General features: G+C 39.2%; 1 protein-coding gene across 1 annotated transcript in view; it reads left to right on the forward strand.

Annotated features, from left to right (window-relative positions):
• Positions 1 to 1,239: 1,239 nt before the first annotated feature.
• Positions 1,240 to 22,596, forward strand: part of COL19A1 (collagen type XIX alpha 1 chain) — a 364,353-nt gene continuing 342,996 nt past the window's right edge. Inside the window, exons 1-3 of the mRNA XM_060114554.1 lie at positions 1,240 to 1,330; positions 12,600 to 12,674; positions 13,525 to 13,624. Of these exons, the coding sequence (XP_059970537.1) occupies positions 1,240 to 1,330; positions 12,600 to 12,674; positions 13,525 to 13,624 (266 nt within the window). The remainder of the gene's footprint in view (positions 1,331 to 12,599; positions 12,675 to 13,524; positions 13,625 to 22,596) is intronic.

Below are 22,596 nucleotides of genomic sequence, written 5' to 3' on the forward strand. Positions count from 1 at the left end.
GATTGGAGAAACTGGAACCATGGTGCATTGTTGGTGGGAATGTAAAATGTTGCATCTGCTATGGAAAACAGTATGGCGGTCCTCAGAAAATTAAAAGTAGAATTAGCATATGACCCACCAATTCCATTTCTGGAAAGCATTGAAAGCAGGGACTTGAACGGATTTTTGTACATTCATGTTCATAGCATCATTATTCACAATAGCCAAAAGGTGGGAGCACCCAGTGTCCATCAGTGGAGGAGGAATGGATGAACAAAATGTGGTATGTATGTACAGTGGAATGTTATTCAGTTTTAAAAAGAAAGAATAGGGCTTCCCTGGTGGCATAGTGGTTGAGAGTCCGCCTGCCGATGCAGGGGACACGGGTTTGTGCCCCGGTCTGGGAAGATCCCACATGCCGCGGAGCGGCTGGGCCAGTGAGCCATGGCCGCTGAGCCTGCGCGTCCGGAGCCTGTGCTCTGCAATGGGAGAGGCCATAACAGTGAGAGGCCTGTGTACCGCAAAAAAAAAAAAAAAAAAAAAAAAAGAAAAAAGAAAAAATGAAAGAAAATACTGACACATGCTACAAGATGGTTGAAACTCGAGGACAATATGCCAGGTGAATAAAGTCACAAGAAGATAAATACAGCGTGATTCCACGTGCATGTGACCTAGAGCAGTCAAATTTGTAGAGACAGAAAACAGAATGGTTGTTGCCAGGGGCTGGGGTGGGAGAAATGGGGAGTTACTGTTTAATAGATACAGAGTTTCAGTTTTGCAGGATGAAAAGTGACAGGTGGTGGTGGTGATTATACAGCATGAAGATACTGAATGCCACTGAACTGTACACTTAAAAATGGTTAAGATGGTAAACCTTGTTATGTGTATTTTACCAGGATTAAAAATAAAGATATATACAAATCATCGTAAGTAGCGTGGCTTTAAAAAAATTTAGAAGAAGAGAAATTTAAGTTATATGAGGCTGTATGGACATTGATAACTAATTAGGAACTAATCTGAAAATATTTTCAGAGGCTTTCATGCATAATAAGGTATATATTAATATAGAATGTCTAATTACATGTATAAGCAGATATCCAATTATATAATTATATATATTGTAAAAATCTATTGTGTTCTCTTTGGTGACGAGGATTTTCTGGAGATAATGATGAAGGGAACTGTATGCAATAAGCTCAATTCAGATATTTTGTTCTGTTGCAGGTCTGTGGCCACTGGATCCCATGGTTTTGAGGCGCCATGAGACCCGTTGGCTCTTGGAAGCTTTGGTTCTGGGCAGCGACACTCCTGCTTCCTGCTTCCGCTTCCGTGGTGAGCAGGGACAAGCCAGGTATCCAGGCCACCTCTTGTCCAGTCTCCAAATGTTATTTATAGTCTTTATTTTTAAAAAATATTAAAATAAATTTTAATTAGGGTTGAAGAGGCCATAGATTCAATCTACTAGCACAAAATAGATAATAATTTATTGTTTTCCCCATTGACCTTCACATTGCACACTGAGAATGTCTAAAATTACATTTTTATATGCATATTATATTAGTCTAAATAGCCTTTTCTTTCTCTCACTGATATTTACAAACATAAATATGTATGTACATCTCTGTGTGTGTCTATTTTTCCCTTTCCCCTTTAAATGAAGTTTTTCAAGTTATTCCAATTGTAAGTACGGAAACCCATCCCCAGTTAGGATAAACCAAGGACACAGCTAATGTTAATTATGGAAAAGTGAAAAACAGAACAAGAAATAGAAAAGGAAATGTAGTTTAATTATATATCAATTTTGTAGTATCTCAGATAAGGCAAACAAAAGATTAACAGTTGTGAGAGCACTTTTTGAACTAAATAGATAATATTTATTTGCAACTGTTCAGTTATCAACCTCATAAATATTTCCAAAGGACTTGAAGGCAATTTGAAACATTCACTTCCACCTCTGATTTTTCAAAATCATCTGGTGGCTAATTTGAAAGGCTTTTCTTGAACATTGAGTATGCGTAAGTTACTGACCTCAATGTACTTTGCATTACAAAGTTGAACTAGACACATTGAAAAGCCATTTGCTGAGCAAAGAGAAACTTCAACTCACCTTGTATGCAAAGGATCACATATGATATATTCTGACCATGGTCACATATGATGATGTGTCCTGAGACTATGAGTCTTATTGTGCTTATTCTTTTGAATGTTTCTTTCAGAATTTTTGCTAAACAGGTATAAACATACCCTAGTAGAGACTTTTGAGCACTCATAAAAACAATCTCTTATAAAGATATAACATATCTGAGTCTCACAGAGTGTTTTGTAAGTCTTTATGATTTTTTACTAAGTTGGCAAGAGGTACATTTCATAAAATAATCTACGTGAAAGTTTGAATATTCTAACACTGTACAAATGACATCCTGTGGCTATCATACTTTTTTGGGGGGTAAACTCTTTTTTTCAGAAAAATCGGGCATGACTCATAGTAAAAAGAAGTCCCTAGGGCAGGGAGTTTATTCTGATAATGTTGCTACTCTTCTGAATTTAAAAAAATATATATTTATTTATTTTGGCTACGCCAGGTCTTAGTTGCAGCATGCGTGCTCTTTGTTGCAGCACGCAGACTTCTTAGTTGCAGCATGCATGAGGGATCTAGTTCCCTGAGCAAGGATAGAGCCCCAGGCCCCCTGTATTGGGAGCACAGAGTCTTACCCACTGGACCACCAGGGAAGTCCCTCTTCTGAATCTTTTTTACATCTCTTCCTTTTAAGAGACGTAGCAGGAAATGCAATTTAATCAGAGGGGATAGGACTTTTTTGGTTTGAAAGGAGAATGAATCAGTTTCTAGGCACGTGCTAGTGTGTAATAAATAAATGTTCCTGATGATGATGATTTGAAGGATCTACATAAATGGTTTTCCAGTTTTAGCGTGAGCAAGAATCATCTGGGGTACTGATTCTGGAGTCCCACTCCCAGAGATTCCTATGATGCGGGACAGCCTGGGGTGTGATTCAGTAATTTACATCTTTAACCAGCTCCCCAGGTGAATCTAATGCCGTATGTTTGTGGAAAACAGAGGAACACTCACCTTTGGGATGATTAACTATTTCTTTTTATTATTATTATCTTTTTCTTAGCTGGTTGTCTTGCACCTTACACTACCAGGTTGCATTTATTTATTTATTTAGACTTTAATAACTTTTTTTTTTTTTTTTTTTTTTGTGCGGTACGCGGGCCTCTCACTGTTGTGGCCTCTTCCGTTGCGGAGCACAGGCTCCGGATGCGCAGGCCCAGCAGCCATGGCTCACGGGCCCAGCCGCTCCGCGGCATGTGGGATCTTCCCGGACCGGGGCACGAACCCGCATCCCCTGCATCGGCGACGGACCCTAAACCACTGCGCCACCAGGGAAGCCCAGACTTTAATAACTCTTTTGGGAGGGGTAAGAGCACTGAGCCTGAGCTCCTCTCCAGTAACACATTTCTAGGTGTATAATACAGTACTGTTCGCTATAGATCTTGAGAACAGTACTGATCATCTTGCGTAACTGAAACGCCTCCATCTTGGGATTCCCCTGAATGTTTTGCGCTTGTAGCTTGGCTATCTCAATTCTTTAATCAGGTTATATTGTATGTAGGAAGACTGAAATGCATATAATTCTGGCCCAATTTACCCTACCAAATTAATCTTTCTGAAAGATTTTCCTAAGAGTGTGAATTCCAAATTAATTGGAACTCTAGTAAGATTCACGTAACCCGAAGCACTAAAGGAAATTCCTAAAGAATAAAAAAATGAAGAGTTGTTTTTTATCGGGGCATTTGGTAGGAGATGCTTGTGAAACAGCCCACACTAAACGTGCCATGGAAATTGCTTAACTGCAAGTATCGTTTGCTTTCGTTGAGAACGTCAGCACAGCCCTGTCATAAGTATTATTGAAGAGTATAACATTTCGGGCCTGGCCTGACAGGGGCTCTTCTCATGTCTTGTGTGTCTGATTCACGGCACGAAGTTCTCGTTTTAGTTTCCTCATGTGCAGACCTGTGCCTGTGGTCACTAACCATTTACCGGAGGGAAGTGATTACAGCCTAAAAATAAAATATAACAAATCTGAGGGAGAGGCTAGGGTTTCAGCGCTGGAGTCTGTGAAGCTGTCAACAATCTGCTGTTACACTTAAATATATGAAGGATGAATCAAGTCTTTTAATTGCTTTACTTAACTCAATGGTGTGCCTAACGATTGCTTGCAATATTGGGCCAGTTGGGATGGAATTCAAGAGTAATATGGAGGAATTCGGTAACACCTTTAATATTAAAATCTTGAAGCTACTCAGAATTAGCTATTCCATATTCTTTCATCAGTTTTACTATTATGTCGAGATTATGACATAAGGCATGTTTGCATATTTTCACACTGCAGATAAACAATTTGAATGTGCCTGTTTCAGTTTAGTTGTCAAAAGAGGGTGGGGAAGAGAGTTGTATTAATAAATATACATCACAGAGATCATCTCAAAACTTGCTTTAATTACTTTCTTAAGACTTTTCTCTATGATAGAAGCTTATGTCTCATAATAGTTCCTCTTTCTCATGCATTTCCCTTAATCTGTTCTAAGGCAAAAGTACCGAGTTATCATCAAAAGTAATAAAAACAGAAAATAGGGGCTTCCCTGGTGGCACAGTGGTTGAGAGTCCGCCTGCCGATGCAGGGGACGCGGGTTCCTGCCCTGGTCCGGGAGGATCCAAAATTTCAGGTTAAGTGTCTTGATGGAATTGATTATAAAGTTAGGCCTCAAACTATACACATACACCCTTTTAAACTAGTTTTCTATTGATTATAAGGAAAAACTATTCTTCTGAAATTTGGCTTTTACTAATCAACACACGCTGCACCCTTAAACTCAGAGTAGAAGTATGCTATTATATAGAGAATTTTATTTTGTGTTTTGAAGAATTCCTCATGTTCAGTATGGTACTGGGTAAGAGTCCTACTGCTGACAAATGTACTTTGTAACTCCTAAATTTTTAAAGTACAGGAAAGCTTCACAATTATTAAATAAAGATTATAGCTCCTAACCTGGTATACTCCTCTGGGGGAATGGTTTTGGATAAAAAATTAGCAGTGAAGGTTCTGTGACCCCTCATTACCTCTTTGTTAAAATAGCCGTGTTCCCATTTTTTTCTCATTTGGTCACTTTTCCATATTTTTTTGTTATATTCTGATCCAAGGTGCTAACCTCTTATTGTTAACCATTGTTTTTCTCCCAACCTAGGATACTCTGTAATCCTTCATCAGACATATTAGCAAAATATGAAGTGTACAGGAGTCCCCAGGGCAACTAGTAACAATTAAATGAAAGGCCTCTGTCAATGGGAAGTCTGTCAGCCTTAAAAAAAAAAAAAAAAAAAAAGCAAAACACCTAAAGGCTGTTATTTTGATCCATTTATGAAAAAAAAAAAAAAAAACTAGTTCTATGTCTGTGGTAAATTACTGCTCTTCAACGTCCCTAACCCTGATCTTGAGACAAATGCTGTGTCATGAGTTTTGTCACTAAAGGTAAAGAAAACAATTTTCCTAATGCATGTTAGAAAACAAGAGTGATACCTGTCAGAGTGGCCATGATCAAAAAACCCACCAATAACAAATGCTGGAGAGCATGTGGAGAAAAGGGAACCTCATGCACTGTTGGTGGGAATGTAAACCACTGTTGGTGGTGCAGTTACTGTGGAGCACTGTATGGAAGTTCCTCAAAAAACTAAAACTAGGGCTTCCCTGGTGGCGCAGTGGTTGAGAGTCTGCCTGCCGATGCAGAGGACACAGGTTCCTGCCCCGGTCCGGGAGGATCCCACATGCCGCAGAGCGGCTGGGCTCATGAGCCATGGCCGCTGAGCCTGCACGCCTGGAGCCTGTGCTCTGCAACAGGAGAGGCCACAACAGTGAGAGGCCCGCGTACCGCAAAAAACAAAAAAACAAAAAAACCTAAAACTAGAACTACTACATGACCCAGCAATCCCACTCCTGGATATATATCCCAAAAGAAACAAAAACACTAATCTGAAAAGATACATGCACCCCAGTGTTCACAGCAGCACTATTTACAATAGCCAAGATATGGAATCTACCTCAGTGTCCACCAACAGATGAATAGACAAAGATGTGTATATATACAATGGAAAATTACTCAGCCATAAAAAAGAAAGAAATTTTGCCATTTGCAGCAACATGGACAGACTTGGAGGGAGTTATGCTTAGTGAAATAAGTCAGAGAAAGAAAAATACTGTAGGTTATTGCTTATATGTGGAACTAAAAAATAAAATGAGCTAGTGAACATAACAAAAAAGAAACAGACTCACAGATGTAGAGAACAAACTAGTGGTTACCAGTGGGGAGAGTGAAGGAGGGGCAGGATAGGGGTAGGGGATTAAGAGATACAAATTATTATGTATAAAATAAATAAACCACAAGGATATACTGTACAATACAGGGAATGCAGCCAATATTTTATAATAACTATAAATGGAGTATAACCTTTAAAATTTTTGAATCACTATGTTGTACACCTGAAACATATAATATTGTACATCAAATATACCTCGATAAAAAAAAAGTGATAAATAGAACGTCTGTGAAACTGGGCAGATTTAACTGTGATTTTACAGGTAATAATAATTCCATAATATGTTATGTGGACTCCAGAGGATATGAATAGAAAAAATAAAGCAGGTGAAATGGACAAGAGAGAGATATTGCAATTCCTCAGGAGATAGCTGTTGCCCTTACTCCCTTCTGGCCTTACCTCCTGTGTAATGCCATCCAGCCCTGTGGCTTTAAGTATGGTTTGTATGTCAATCACTCCTGAATTTACCTCACAGCCCGCCCCTCTTTTGCATTCCATACCCGTATTTCCTAATGGCACCTTGAACTTGACATTTCTAACTCCGTCTCTTTCCCACCGCAACTGAATTCAATCCTCGTCAAATCTCCTTTTCTTCCTCTAGTGGGATTCATTTCAGTAAACTTACCTGTTACCCAGCTGAGCAAGGCAGCTCTCCCTCCTCCCTACGTTGTCTGTTATCACATCCTGTTGATTCTTTATTTTTTTACAAGAAAAATTTTTTAAACTTATTTTATTTATTTATTTTTGGCTGCATTGGGTCTTTGTTACTGGGTGCGGGCTTTCTCTAGTTGCAGCGAGTGGGGGCCACTCTTCATTGTGGTGCATGGGCTTCTCACTGTGGTGGCTTCTCTTGTTGTGCAGCACGGACTCTAGGCGTGTGAGCTTCAGTAGTTGTGGTGCATGGGCTGTGTAGTTGTGGCTCGCCGGCTGTAGAGCACAGGTTCAGTAGTTGTGGTGCACGGGCTTAGTTGCTCCGTGGCACGTGGGATCTTCCCGGACCAGGGATCGAACCCGTGTCCCCTGAATTGGCAGGCGGATTCTTAACCACTGCACCACCAGCAAAGTCCCCATCCTGTTCATTCTTGTGTCTCAGTTCCTTCCCCCTTGTCCATCTTCAGTGTCACCTCTTTAAGTTACCACCCTATCTGGCCTCCAAGAGTATGAGCATGTGGGTGAGGTTGCCAGATGAAATACCGCCACCCAGTTAAGTTTGAAGTGGGACAAATAATGAAAATATTTTAGTATAAGTATGCTCCATATATTGCATCAGAAATACGTATACTAAAAATATTTTTGTTCTTTATCTGACATTCAGATTTCATTGGGCACCTGTGTTTTCATTCGCTGTATTTGGCAATCCTATATGGTATGAAGGGAGGAGAGGTGGTTTCATTATTTACACGGTGGTCAGGGAAGGCTGACCTCATGAGGGGGCAGTTAAGCAGAGACAGGAAGGTCGTGAGAGAGAGAGGCACGTGATCACCTGGAAAGCAGCACATGCCAAGGCCCTGAGGCAGGGGCATGCTCAGCGTGTAGGAGAAACGAGAAAGAGTGGGAGACTGGAGTCCAGTGAATGAGGAGGAGGAGAGGGGGCATGTGCGCCTCAGAAATGCATCTGTGCTTTATGTGTTGTCAGCATCCGATTTTTGAGCCTGCAAGCTCAAAGGCTAGACCTTGGTCTCTGGTAAAATTCATCAGAGCAGTAGACACTGCCCTGTGAGACCTCTTGGGAGATGCTAAAACCTTGCCCTCTAGGACTACCAACGGGTAGGCTTCTGAATTTATATCTTGCAGTCACACATCTTCCCTAAAGACCTCTCAACAAGCCTTAATTCACAGGTAGTTTAATATTGTAATACGGTTATTCATGATACATTTAAGTACAAATGTGTGGAAACGTACACTTAGCAAAGTTAAAATATAAATTATATATCCACTAGACAAATGATATATTTCCTTTCTTTGCAATCAGTAAAGTGGTATATTAATAGCTTAAGTAATGCTAAGAACCCTCTACAAATTGTAAAGGTGTAATAGAACACATATACATTTATTTTTCAGGATGCCTCTAATTTTGACTTTTCCTCTTGTCTTTGTGGTGCGCAAGGAATGACTTCACTCCTGGTTTTTCCTAAGGCCAGAGGCCTCTGGGGCCACAGAGAGTGACTGGTCCGTTTTCTGTATGAGCATCAGCAAAATACACACATCTTTTAGGTATTCAATCAGCAGGGAAAAATGGAAATTTAAAAGAATGGATTTAACTGTTCTGGGCTTTTTAGCTATTTGAGAGGAGAAAGATGGAATTGAACATGACTTCCATGATTAAACTGAAGACTTTTATATATGAGTGGGTATAGAAAGACCAGAACAATGATAGGAAAAATATGTTTTAAAAGACATGTGATCTAATCTCCAGACTAACAATATAATAGGATGCCCAGTCAGCAGGTGAAAACAAGCATAAGGATTTAGAGATTAAGGGAACAAGTGATTTTTTAAAAGCACGTGTTTCAAACTAAGAGTGGGGACAAAGTATACTTCCACTAAAGAATGAACAGAATATCATAGGTACTCTATTATTTTGTTTAGAACATGTTTTTTTTTTTTTTTTTTTTTTTGCGGTACGCGGGCCTCTCACTGTCGTGACCTCTCCCGTCGCGGAGCACAGGCTCCGGACGTGCAGGCTCAGCGGCTATGGCTCACGGGCCCAGCCGCTCCGCGGCATGTGGGATCTTCCTGGACCGGGGCACGAACCTGTGTCCCCTGCATCAGCAGGCGGACTCTCAACCACTGCGCCACCAGGGAAGCCCTAGAACATGTTTTTGAGAAGGATGTTCAGTATAGAGGAAAAAGCTGGACTATAGGAAACGAGTTTTATTTCAGCTTTGCCATTGAGTTACTCTGTGATCTGGGGGAAAATCACGTAAGTTCTCTTGAATGATTTGTTCTTAGGTCCCCAGGTTTCTAATTTTTAGAGGGAGAGAAGGGTAAAATGTATGTAATTACACACATTTGGAAAATGTATGTAATTTTTTGTAGATAATCTAGATAAAATCTAGATAATCTTCCCCAAATCTGACCTAGTTGTCTTCTTTTCTGGTTCTTTTACCCCCTTTCAATATCCTTCCAACCCTATAAGCTACCCAGATCCTTCAAGCTAAGTCAGGAGGAAAGTGGGTCTGAAAATCACTGACAGCATCTTAGCATGAATTTGTCAAAAACTTCTGCATTTATGTTTCGAAAGGTCTGTTGATTAAGGGTCCCTAAATAGTGCATCTTTTGTGGTGAAATTTTAGTAATTACTTTTGAAAGGTTCCCAAGAGCCTTTGAAAGGACACTGCTGCCGGGATTCTCCTGACTACCTGACAGGATGCTTGGATATTTGGGTCTTATCAGTAGTTCTTCAAGATAACATGCACATTTATGCAAAAAGTATGTTTTACTTTATATTAAAATGCAAGTGTCCATGCTTAAAGAAATTAACATATCCAACTTTTAATAGCCACTTCTACTGTGTTGCCATTTTTATGCAATGGACCATGAGACTCATGCATTCAGCTTATTGTGCCTTGAGTCTTCCCCCAAAGAATTTACATTTAGTTGTTTTTTTAAACTTTAAATTGAAGTTGAATAAAATTGAGTTAAAATTGAATATATATATATTCTTTTTCAGATTCTTTTCCATTATAGGTTATTACAAGATATTGAGTATAGCTCCCTGTGCTATATAGTAGGTCCTTGTTGTTTACCTATTATATATATAGTAGTGCGTATATGTTAATCTCAAACTTCTAATTTATCTCTCTCCCCGTTTCCCTGTTGGTAACCATAAGTTCGTTTTCTATGTCTGTGAGTCTATTTCTGTTTTGTAAATAAGTTCATTTGTATCATTTTTTAGATTCCACATATAAAGTGATATCATATTTGTCTTTGTCTGACTTACTTCACTTAAATTAACATTTAGTTTTCATTTGTTTTGTTCAGCTTTTCATAACAGAGCACATATTCTAGAGATATAAAGCTGTATTTGATTTTCATAAACTAAAGACTTTAGTGAAGAAATACTTTCATAAATATTGCTGGAAATGTTCAATTTTCTTCACTTCAAAGTGACAGGTTTATTACTTTGACATCATCATATATTCATTAGATCCTCAGAGGAATTTAAATAAGATATATACTGTTTCCAACTTGGCAATAAGCTAACATAGCTTTCACTCATTACCGAAGTGTTACAGTAGAAGTTCCTTCCACAGTCTGGATATTTGCTTTGCCAATCATCTATTGGGGTTTCCCTATATATGTTGTGAAGAATTTAAAGTTAACCTCATTTTCTACAGTCATATAGTTATTCATTAGTTATTCAGTCATTGTAAAAATTTGATCAGAATTTTGGTGTTTTGTTTTGCAAAAATTATTTTTAGCTTAAAGTGTTTTCTCACAGACATGCTGTTTTGTATGACACACACTGGGGTCCACAAATCTTAGGTGCACAGTGTAATGAATTTTTGCATATGTATTTACACATCTGTGAAACTGCCATCAGATCCAAATATAGAACTTTCCATGACCCCAGAAGGCTTTCCTGTAACTATCCCAGTTGAGCCCCCACCAAGCTAATCAGTACGGTAACATAGATCAGTCATGCAATCTCTTGAACTTCACATAAATGGAATTCTGCAGTTTGTGTTCTTTGGGGAATGATATTTTTTTCCACTTACCATTGTATCTCTGAGATTCATCCAGGTCATTGCATGTAGCAGTAGTTCATTCTTTTTTCTATACTTTTTTATTGTATTTACCACAATTTGTTCATTTATCCTCTTGTCAATGGACATTTGGGTTGTTTCCAGTTTTAGATTATTATGAGTTATGCTGAGAGGAATATTCTCTTCTAAAAGAGCCATTTACACCATTTTTGTACTCATTTCTCTTGCGTCATTGAATTTCTAGGTCATAGAGTTCACGAATATTTAGCTTTAGGAAATGCTGCCAAACAATTTTCTAAAGTGGTTGTACTGATGGTCACTCCCACGAGCAACGTAGATGAGGCTTCCTTTTGCTCCACATCCTCATCAGTATTTGATGCTGTCAGTTCTTTAATTTTTAGCCATTTAGTGGTATATCATTGTGGTTTTACTTTGCATTTCCCTGATCACTAATGACGCTAAGCGCTATTTCATATGCGGGTGGGCACTTTGGATATTCTCTTTTGTGAAGTGCTTAGTTTTTTGGCACATTTTCAAAATACGTTTTTCAATCTATTCCCCATTGATTTGTGAGAATTCTTTGTATGTTCTGGATATGATGCTTTATTGGATATACGTATTGTAATAGTCTGTGGCTAGCCTTTTCACTCTTTTAATGTTGTCTTGTGATTATTAAGATTTTAATGAAGTCCAGTTTATCAACCTTTCATGTTCTCTGTGTCCCTATCAAGAAATATTTGCTACCCTCAGTTCGTGAAGATTTTATGTTTTTCTGTAGTTCGTTATTGTTTTACCTTTCATGTTTAGGTCTAAGATCATCTCTAATTAATTTCTTTGCATGGTTTGAGGTAAGGGTTACAGTCCAGTGTTTTTCTACATGGACATTCAGTTGATCTAAAATCACTGACTGAAAAGACCATTCTTTTCCCATCGAATTGCAGTGGCCCTTTTGTGGTAAATAAGGAGATCACATGTGCACAGGTCTGTGTTTGGACTCTCTGTCCAATTAATCTATTTATATGTGCACCAAATCACATTATAAAAATCCCTGATATGAATTTAGGGTGGGGTACATTTAGTCCTGTGCAGTCTCCTCCTGTTCTAAAGTTTAATATCACTAATACCTAAACCTGAATCCAAGGTGTGTGAAAATAGTATTAGGTCACTTCTTCTAACATTAGAATATACTTTGAATATGAAAATTTAACGACATTAAAGCTAGCTAATTTCCTAATGTCAAGTATAGAGCGACAATTATAACATTAGAGCAAACAGTAGCTAACACTGACAAGCGTTCCCTGTGTACCAGGGACTTCACATACATAACCATATGTATTCCTCACGAACACACTGTGAGGTAGGTGATACTCTTATTCTTATTTAAAAGGAATTTAATAAAGCAGTTTAATTTTTTTCCATTTTATCTTACATTTCCGATTGTATTGTATGATTCAAATTTATTTGGAAAAATGATAGACAATGCAGTGAAAATTCTCAATACCTTTTTTTTTAAATAGAGAAACAATGTCCTATACTGAGGAAAGAGGGACACCTGTTTACAGCAGACTACAGAGATAAAGTTGAAGTTTCAGGTAAGCATTACAGTTCTTCACAAAGAAACACTTTTGTGTAAAATTATCACCAAACACGTAGTGCATTGTAGGTGACTCCTTCACATTGTAATTTAAGATAACACCAATACTAAAAAATTAAAAGCAAAGAAGTCAAATGATGTACAAAAATTTCTGAGCGCAGAATTCTACATCATTTAACCTAGGACCACCAACAACTCAACCTCTCGGAGAACAAAAGTTATTTAAAATTTTAAAAGTTGTATCCATTGTAGAAAATTTGAAAAAAAGAAAAGAAAATGTATGAGAAAGAAGATCTCACTACCCAAATACAGTCATGATTCCCTTTTTGTCACATTCTTATCTTTCTTTCTCTTTTTTCCCCCTTCATCTTCCGTTTTCTCTCTCCACCCTTCCCCCACCCACATATGCACACGTAATCATAATACAGATACTGCATTTGAAATCCAACATTTCCCCACATCAACATATATTTTCCTAAACCATGATTTCTTTTAAAAGGCTGCTTAGATTTCAATTGAATGGCTGTAGTATTTTTTACTTAACTAACTTTCTGTCTTTAGCTATCAGAGCTGTTACAATAAACTACTCTGATTACTTATTTAGAATAATTCCTAGGTCTAAGAAAATTAATACTTGAATCTTTTGACATATATTTCATCCTCCTATATCCTAAACAGAGGAAAAAGAAATCAAGAAATTTTGCTGATCCCGTAAGGAGCAGATTTAATTTGAAATAAGTCAGTCTACAGATAAGGACTACAAAAAATCCTATTTAAAAGTCGGTATCTCTGTGAATTTACTAAATTTAATAAAACTGCTGGATTAAATCATTTGTCACATTTCACAGGTTTTGACCTAGGAGAGCGCTTTTCTCTGAGACGTGTGTTTTGTGAAGGTGATAAAACTTGTATCAAATTGGGAAGTTCACTTCTTATTAGAGACACCATGTAAGTAAAATAATAAGTTTTCTTTACATTTTTAAAAATTTATTTATTTTTATTTAATTTATTTATTTTTGGCTGTGTTGGGTCTTCGTTGCTGGGTGCGGGCTTTCTGTAGTTGCGGTTAGTGGGGGCTACTCCTCATTGTAGTGCGTGGGCTTCTCACTGGGGTGGCTTCTCTTGTTGCGGAGCACGGGCTCTAGGTGCGCGAGCTTCAGTAGTTGTGGCTCGCGGGCTCAGTAGTTGTGGCACACGGGCTTAGTTGCTCCGCGGCACGTGAGATCTTCCTGGGCCAGGGATCAAACCCATGACCCCTGCATTGGCAGGTGGATTCTTAACCACTGCACCACCAGGGAAGCCCTTTCTTTACATTTTAATAATACAACATAAACTTTCTAAAGAGATTCCAAATAATTTGTTTAAAAATAAAAAGTCTGTCGACAGTAACACAATCACTTGAATGCTATGGTAAATGTGTTGTTTGATTACTTGTGGTTTTTAGTAATCTTTACAAACTGATCTTGTTCTATAGCATAAATTTACATGTATAGATAGCAGCATAATCTTTAGAGAATAGTAAGTAAATTTGTTTTTGAAGAAATATTATTTATGTTTAAATAGACATAACCAAAATTAGATTTTAAAATGTGAATTTTAAACATAGGACACAATGTAGGCTTAGAGACAAAAGAGTGATATTTATTATATTTATTTCCACATGCTGCATGCATATAGATAAGCTCCATGGTAAATTAAAATAAAAGAACTTAGCCCTTACTGTATATTCACTTTATATATTGTGTAGAGTATATAGTAAAGAAAAGCCATTGTTTTGGTCTTGTTACTCATTTCATCTCAAAATGAATTTACTGAAGGGTTTTTTTTATTGTTGGTTTGTTATCTTTACTATACTTTTTCTTCTGATAAATATGAGATTCGAAAGAATGACTTGCCATTTAAATATTGACAATTAGTCAGCAATTATACAAGGCAATAATAATTCCCCATATGGTTGGCTATATGTAATTGGAGGATGGATCAATAGTATTTCAGAAAGCTTGAGTCATCAGGAAGGCAAATATAGCATATATGGTCCTGATATTCAGCCTTTGAGTCCAAGATGAACATTTCAGGGTGTGAATACACTGCAATGAATAAAGGATCAAATTCTGTTTGGGGGCTTCCCTGGTGGTGCAGTGGTTGAGAGTCCGCCTGCCGATGCAGGGGACACGGGTTCGTGCCCCGATCCGGGAAGATCCCACATGCCGCGGAGCGGCTAGGCCCATGAGCCATGGCTGCTGAGCCTGTGCGTCCAGAGCCTGTGCTCCGCAACGGGAGAGGCCACAACAGTGAGAGGCCCGCGTACCGCAAAAAAAAAAAAAAAAAAAAAAAAAAAAAAAAAGTAAACTGCTCATTAATTGGTAAGAAATCAGAGGGCTAAGGAAGAGGGTAATTTGATACCAGGGGATGTAATAGGCGATTTGTCTGGTGGAGAACTTCAGCAGATGTCACTGTACAGACCTATGCTATTGTGGGCGTCTTAAGCCTGAAGGTGGCTTCACATGCAGGCATTAAACCCTCAGGGCTTGACAGCTTCCTATTTGGGTATTCATATGCAGCAAAGAAAAGTCAATATGTATCTCATCTATATTTCATATATATTGGTTTAGATGGTTCTTAACTACCAGTAGATAACTTTAATTCATGAATTTAAGCAAGGCAATAAATTCCCTTCCAAAAATTAAAATGTATTTTCTCTCTCGCCCTTTTCCTGATGATTTAAACCCCTCTAAGTCTGGCCAGGTGGCCAGAGTATTGGAGAGACAATCTTTGAGCCTGTGTTTAAGAAGACATAGTGAATTTTAAGTAGCTACATTGGAAAACTTCCTGCCACATTTAGACATTGTCATTCTCTTTTGAATACGTGTGATAATAAATATTAGGTACTACTTGAAATTTATTTTCCAACCTCTGGCTGTAAATCATGGTGCGACTGCTGGGCAATTGATGTGCATGAAGTCTCAGCCTCTGCCAGCAGAACCCAGTCCCTCCACTGCAGGAAACTGGAGGGCATCTGGTTAAGCTGACTAGCGAGTGTCAAGTAGCTTGGCCCAGCTCCACTTACATTTTGCTCCATGAGCCAAGGATGCTAGGATGCTTCTCTCATATGATGCCATTCTGATTTTTCAATGAGACTGGAGTAAAGTTGCAGCTATTTATATATTTGTAAATGAGCCATCTTGCAGAATCAGCATGGGAAAAGGCAGATGCTAGTTTATATGGAAATTGGGACTCTTTCTGTGCCTGAGCTTGTTTTTATTATTCTGCCATCTTCCAGGTGAGGTTTACGAGGGGAGAGATCTCATGAGTTGTTGATCAGGTACCCACTGGGCACACTTAGTGCCTTGAGCCTGGGTTAATGTGAGGATCCAAAGGCAGCTCTTGCAAGGATCCTTCAGATAAACACTGTTGTACCCAAAAAGGTGGCACAGGCTCAGGGAACATCTGACAAGGTTTCTATGTTTGGTTTTCTTTTCTCTTCATGTCCATTCTTTAGTATTCCTTAGGATAGCAAGTGGTAAGTATTTGGGTGCTTTAAAAGATTCTGGGGGCCTCCCTGGTGGCGCAAGTGGTTGAGAGTCCGCCTGCCGATGCAGGGGATACGGGTTCGTGCCCCGGTCTGGGAGGATCCCATATGCCGCGGAGCGGCTGGGCCCGTGAGCCATGGCCGCTGAGCCTGCGCGTCCGGAGCCTGCGCGTCCGGAGCCTGTGCTCCGCAACGGGGGAGGCCACAACAGTGAGAGGCCCGCATACCGCAAAAAAAAAAAAAAAAAAAAAAAAAAAAAGATTCTGGGTGGCGTGCTACCCAGTTTTCTAGAATTTTCTAGCATCTTTTTAGAGGAAATTTTCTCAGCTTCTTGTATCTACAAGTATCTCTGGTTATGTGAGAGAAATAATTATTTCTCTACAGATTGAGAGCAATATCCCAGATGATCATACTCTGATTATCTTTAAATTGTCTTTTGGCAATTATCAGGGCAAAGTGGTGAAGTTTTGAGAGAAAACATATACAGAACATGCATATGGTATGGAGCACCTTATTTTCTTGGTATAACATAATTCTTATGTTTCACTGGTTGCTTGTATATAAACATGTTTTTAAATAAAAATGTGTTAGTAGTTGAATAAATAAATTTAAAATGTCACAGAAAAGTGAATTCCTGATTTATTATTGAATTCAAGGATGGTAAAGAGCCTTATCTCTCAGGTTCTATGTCTATCTGGAATACTGTGTTGAGAAGGATTCTGAGGCCCTGTTGAGTTCAGCAGATTGGAGTGCTATGGCCCATTCGCGAAAAGAGGGGGGAAGGGAGGGCTGTAGTCTGTAGTCTAGTCTGTAGCCTCTCTGATTTAGGATGACACCTGTGACCGGGTGGCTTTTGCAGCTGAAGCAGTTCCCAAGAATGGGGGGAAATGAGACTATGTGTGAAAAAATAATCAACACAGATTACTAAGATTTTATGAGCTTGGATAGTGTAGCTAGAAACAGTGGCATAGCTGATAGATATGGTCCTCTTTGCTTTTGTTACAAACAAATAAATCTCCAGTGAAGAGGAGTCCTCTCTCTGTCCCTTTCATTAAATTGGTGGTTGCTTTCTGAAAGTAAAGGGCTCTTTAGTTTCATGGCTTTACATGGAAGAAAAGAGCTGGTAGAAGCCCTTTTCATTTGTGTTTTGTAATACATAATAATCCTCAGCAATCCTTCTTAATATTTAGGAGATGAATAGCGTTTTTTAGGAGATTTTAAAGTTCTCTGGACCTTAACAGTTCCCTTGGAAATATTCCTAAATATGGGGAAAGCTGTTGTGTGTATCACAGCATCATCAGCCCTGGTCTTTGCTCCTGTTGAATGATTCACCCCTTGGGCATGTCTTTTCTACATGGACCTTCACACTACCTTCAGCTTTTCATTATTATAAATAACACTACAACATACAGGAAAGTTGTTCCCTCTGTTTTTCTGGCTAGAGAGACCAGTTAAGACTCACCACTTACTCATCACCTCCTTTGTTTATTTTTCACGTGTCCGTTCATTCAGTAAACATTTGTTGAGCCAAAAAAATTCATAAGATTGATTTTTTCAAAGTAGAATTACAAGTTCATTTTTAGAGGTCTTGGTAATATACATCTAATTATGTTCCATCATTGTTTTATCCATCTCTTCTGCATATTACCCAATTTCTTTAGTAACATTGGATATTATACTTAAAAATTTTGATGGGGCTTCCCTGGTGGCGCAGTGGTTGAGAATCTGCCTGCCGATGCAGGGGACGCGGGTTCGTGCCCCGGTCCGGGAGGATCCCACATGCCGCGGAGTGGCTGGGCCCGGGAGCCACGGCCGCTGAGTCTGCGCGTCTCGAGCCTGTTGCTCCGCAACGGGAGAGGCCACAACAGTGAGAGGCCCGCATAACGAAAAAAAAAAATTTTTGTTATTAAGTTTTGTGTTTTTAACTGAAAACTTGTAACAATTACAAATAAAAGCTGTGGCTTACTATATAAGTATTTTAGGGGTTCCCGGAATTTTTTTTCTGCTTAGGGTGAATAAGAGGTAGCTTTCAATAAGCCACTGAAATGAATTCACTCTAGTCCAGAGCTCACCCTTCTATTCAATATTTACTGAGCTTACTATGGACTGAACATTTTATTAAGCTCTGGGATTGCACTGGTGGAGAAGTGTGGGTCTCATCTTGCCTTCCTGAAGCCTGCTGGAGAGATACACAGTGCAAGGGAAAGCTACACTTTTGCTCTTGCCTTGACCCAAGAAGAAACTGAGCTCTGTCCCTCCTGTCATTCGAGCATAGGCTGCAGGACTCAAAGCCCACAGCTCCTCTCATAAAGCTACACTTTCTGAGCACGTGGGCTCAGTAGTGGCTCGCGGGCTCTAGAGCTGAGGCTCAGTAGTTGTGGCACACGGGCTTAGTTGCTCCGTGGCACGTGGGATCTCCCCGGACCAGGGCTTGAACCCATGTCTCCTGCATTGGCAGGTGGATTCTTAACCACTGCACCACCAGGGAAGCCCTACCATTTTAAAATCATACAATTTAGCCAAGTTTTATTTTATTTTTATTTTTAAACATTTATTTTATTGAAGTATAGTTGATTTACAATGTTGTGTTAACTTCTGCTGTACAGCAGAGTGATTCAATTATACATATATACATTCTTTTTCATATCCTTTTCCATTATGGTTTATCACAGGATATTGAATATCGTTCCCTGTGCTATACAGTCGAACCTTGTTGTTTATCTATTCTACATATAATAGTTTTCATCTGCTCACCCCAAACTCCCAACCCATCCCTCCCTCACCCCCTTCTCCTTGGCAACCACAAGTCTGTTCTCTATGTCTGTGAGTCTGTTTCTGTTTTGTAGACATGTTCATTTGTGTCATATTTTAGATTCCACATATAAGCGATATCATATGGTATTTGTTTTTCTATTTCTGACTTCACTTAGTATGACAATCTCTAGGTCCATCCACGCTGCTGAAAATGGCATCATTTCATTCTTTTTTATTCAATTTAGCCAAATTTTATATATTAGATAGAAAAGAATTTTAAGAGTATTATACAGTTTTAAGAATGCACAGAAATATTTACTTCTCTATCACAAGAACCTCTTTTATATTTTTCTAGAAAATTAAGAGATGTTAATATGTTCCAATATGTAGGTTGAAATGGCTACTTGTTTGTTCATAACCATGAGAGTTCCCCTGGTGAAACCTGAAATTGGCCCCTGTACACAGAGGGCAAGGAGAGATTGAAGAAAGAGACAGAGCCCCCCAGATTGGTAGGTGGCAGGTTTACTGAGCAAGGGAACGTACACACAAGGCTTGTCTTGGGCACAGCAAGAGCAGTAAATCTCTGCACCCACGCGCCATAATCACAGAAGTTTATGTAGAGGCCTTAATGGGGGTCAGTCATGTACACTGTCCAGATGGTCTCAGCTACACATTACTCTCTCAAGGCTGCATCCTTGAAACAACTCCTAACGTGGGAATGGTGGGCAGAAAGTACATCCCAAGGACAGGGGAGGAGGTTTGGAACCTCTGGTTGCCCGGGTCCAGCTCACAGGTCAACTGGTGGGAAACTCCTCTCAATGACTTCCTCCAATACTTCTAAAATGTAACATAATAGGAAATATTTTCACTTCAGTAGTTTCATTTAACAGTTTTGGAAACATTTAATATTAACAATTTAAAGTAAGTTGTGATTTTCCTCCTTCAGATTTCATATAATTCAGTATTTTGGAGGGAGAAGTTAAAAGTATCAGTAATTGATCTTATGTATATAGATTCTACAGCATTCATATCTACGTTATTTTGTTTTATTTTATTTTGGAAACATCACTCAACATATCTACCATCTTAACAAATGTTTAAGTGAATAATATGTCATTGCTGAGTATAAGTGCAATGTTATACAGCAGATCTCTTTTTTATTATGGCTAATTACATGTAAATTATCTTATCTTAAAATGTCCTGATGCCATTTACCTTGAGAGAAGTGAAGTACCAGTTAAGTCTATTACTTAGGAGTCATAATAATGCAGATGTCATCATAAAGTAATAAAATTAAGGCGTCCTATTTTGGTAATTACTCAGGCCAGCTTGACAGGCATTAATCTACTTCTATGGTTGGATTAAATATTACATTTTTTTCTCTCTTCACTTGTCTTTTTATCCTACGAATCAAATCTTATAAGAGACAGCAGAGGTTTTGCTTGGGTGCGGGTTATATGTATGTATCTGTGGAATGTGCACTGCAGGTTTGCAGAATATACACAAGAAAGAAAGCATGGAAACACATACTTCAGTCATCTTTAATCTTATTTGCCCCATAAAAATGCTGAGGATTAATTAGCTATTAACCTTCAGTGGTGGCAAATGTGCTGCTTTTATAATGGTTGTAAACCCAAATTTAAGCATGACCTTAAATGTATGAATTAACCAGAGCATCGACTGGAGTAATATACAATGTTTCGTTATACTCATGCTTAAGAATAGCTTTATAACAGCTCTACAAATTTTCTTGTGGGTTGACAGGACTCCATGTTTCATAAAATAGCATTGGATAGTCTAATCCTCATTCTCAGACACAGAATCAAATAGGAAGATGCAATTACGATTTCACTGACAAACTTTGAAATGTCCGTGAATCCAAGAAGAATAGTGTCAGCTAATAAATCATTAATTTATTATCATTTCAATTCTTTCAACTTAGCCATCAAGGCTAATCAGAAAATAAGCATGGAAGCCATAAAGCTGCTTATGTTTATTGTATGTGACTCACATCAGCTTGGTAGTGCCTCGTTCATTGCCTCATTTTGGTCAGCACTACAACCAGCCCCCGACAACCACCCTTCTGCCTTCTGTCTATGTGATTTGACTCTTCTAGGGACCTCGTGTAAGTAGAATCATACAATACTTGTCCTTCTGCGTCTGGCCCATTTCACTTTAGTATGCTTCTGCCCTTGTGTCCTAATCTTGTCAGTGCATGTCACCCCGGCCTTTGCTGTGGGTCCCCTCCATGAAAACGCTTCTTCCTGGGACCCAGCCAACCTCTGCTCAAGGCTGCTTATCCTCAGCCTTCAAGGCCAAAGTTGCTCTGTGTGTGTGTGCTTCGGAGGGTGGTGGCATGGGTTCAGTGACCCTCTAGCTATCCCGTGGATTCCAAAGCAGTGCTGCTTCGGTACAGAGCCTCACAGTGTAATTTTTTTTTTTTTTTTGACCACACCATGTGGCTTACAAGATCTTAGTTTCCAGACTAGGGATTGAACCCGGGCCACGGTAGTGAAAGTGCTGAGTCCTAACCACTGGACCACCAGGGAATTCTCTCTCACAGTGTATTTAACAACTAACTCTTGGCACTCCTTCCTCTGTGGGGCTCTAAAGCTCGTCGATATGGATATAGGCAATCCTCTCTGCTATCTTCACAGACAATAGCTCTCTTCTAATTTACCCATGATAAGAAAATAAAATTCCCTTTGCTTAGGAGAGCTATGTAGGAAAACATATTTCATGATATAGTCACCGTTATTTCTAAGTTCAGCTTTGATGCCAATGAAAGAAGAAAGTCTAACAAAGTATTTCACTCAATTCCCAAATGACATTGAATACTCACTATGTGCCGGGCACTGAGGGTTTAAGAATAAATAAAGACAGCGTCCTAGTTATTTCTGTCTGGGAATTATGGAGTTTGTAGCAATCTTTAGATATGAGGTCTGATGAACTCTGGAAGAACGGACGAACCCTTCCAGGAACCAGGAAAAGCTTCATAGGGGATGTGAAAAAAGGCTTGAAGGATAAGCACAAATTTGCCAGGTGGTAGCTGGAGGGGGCATCATGGTGGTTTTCAAGGTCAACGTAATTTGCAGACTGGTGAGAAATCCCGTGTGGTTAGTAAACAGAGGGGAGAGACTGTCTGGTGGTGAAGGAAGCTGGAGGGGCAGCTGAGGTGCTGTTCTGAAAGGCCTTACGTGCCAGGTTAAGGGGTTAGAACTTTATTCATATAAAAAAGGAAAGTAAAAGGTGAACGATTTCTGGGCTCCGAAGAGAAACCCGAGTGTATCAGTTATACCACAAGAAAGCCATGTTCAAAAGCGTGAAGGTGTGAGAGCAATAACGTTCCATTCTAGACAAAAAAAAAAAAAAAAAAAAGGCTGAGTATATGCCGTTGGGAAAATCACAGCTTTGGGTAGCGACCCGGGACTCCCAGGCTGACCCTGAAGCAGAAGCCAAGCCCCCAGACTCAGAAGGACACTTCACAATTCAGAGGACTTCTTGGGGGTGGAGCGGGGTTTAACCCGGGATGTGTTTTAGCTTTTTTGGGGGGGTGGGGGACAGTGAAAAAACCTTTCTGAAGAGCAGCTTCTCTGGTCCGTCCTCGGTTTTTGTTATCAGAATGCCATCTAGTAGG

This window comes from Mesoplodon densirostris, chromosome 12, assembly GCF_025265405.1.
Source record: "Mesoplodon densirostris isolate mMesDen1 chromosome 12, mMesDen1 primary haplotype, whole genome shotgun sequence".
Lineage (NCBI taxonomy): Eukaryota > Metazoa > Chordata > Mammalia > Artiodactyla > Ziphiidae > Mesoplodon > Mesoplodon densirostris.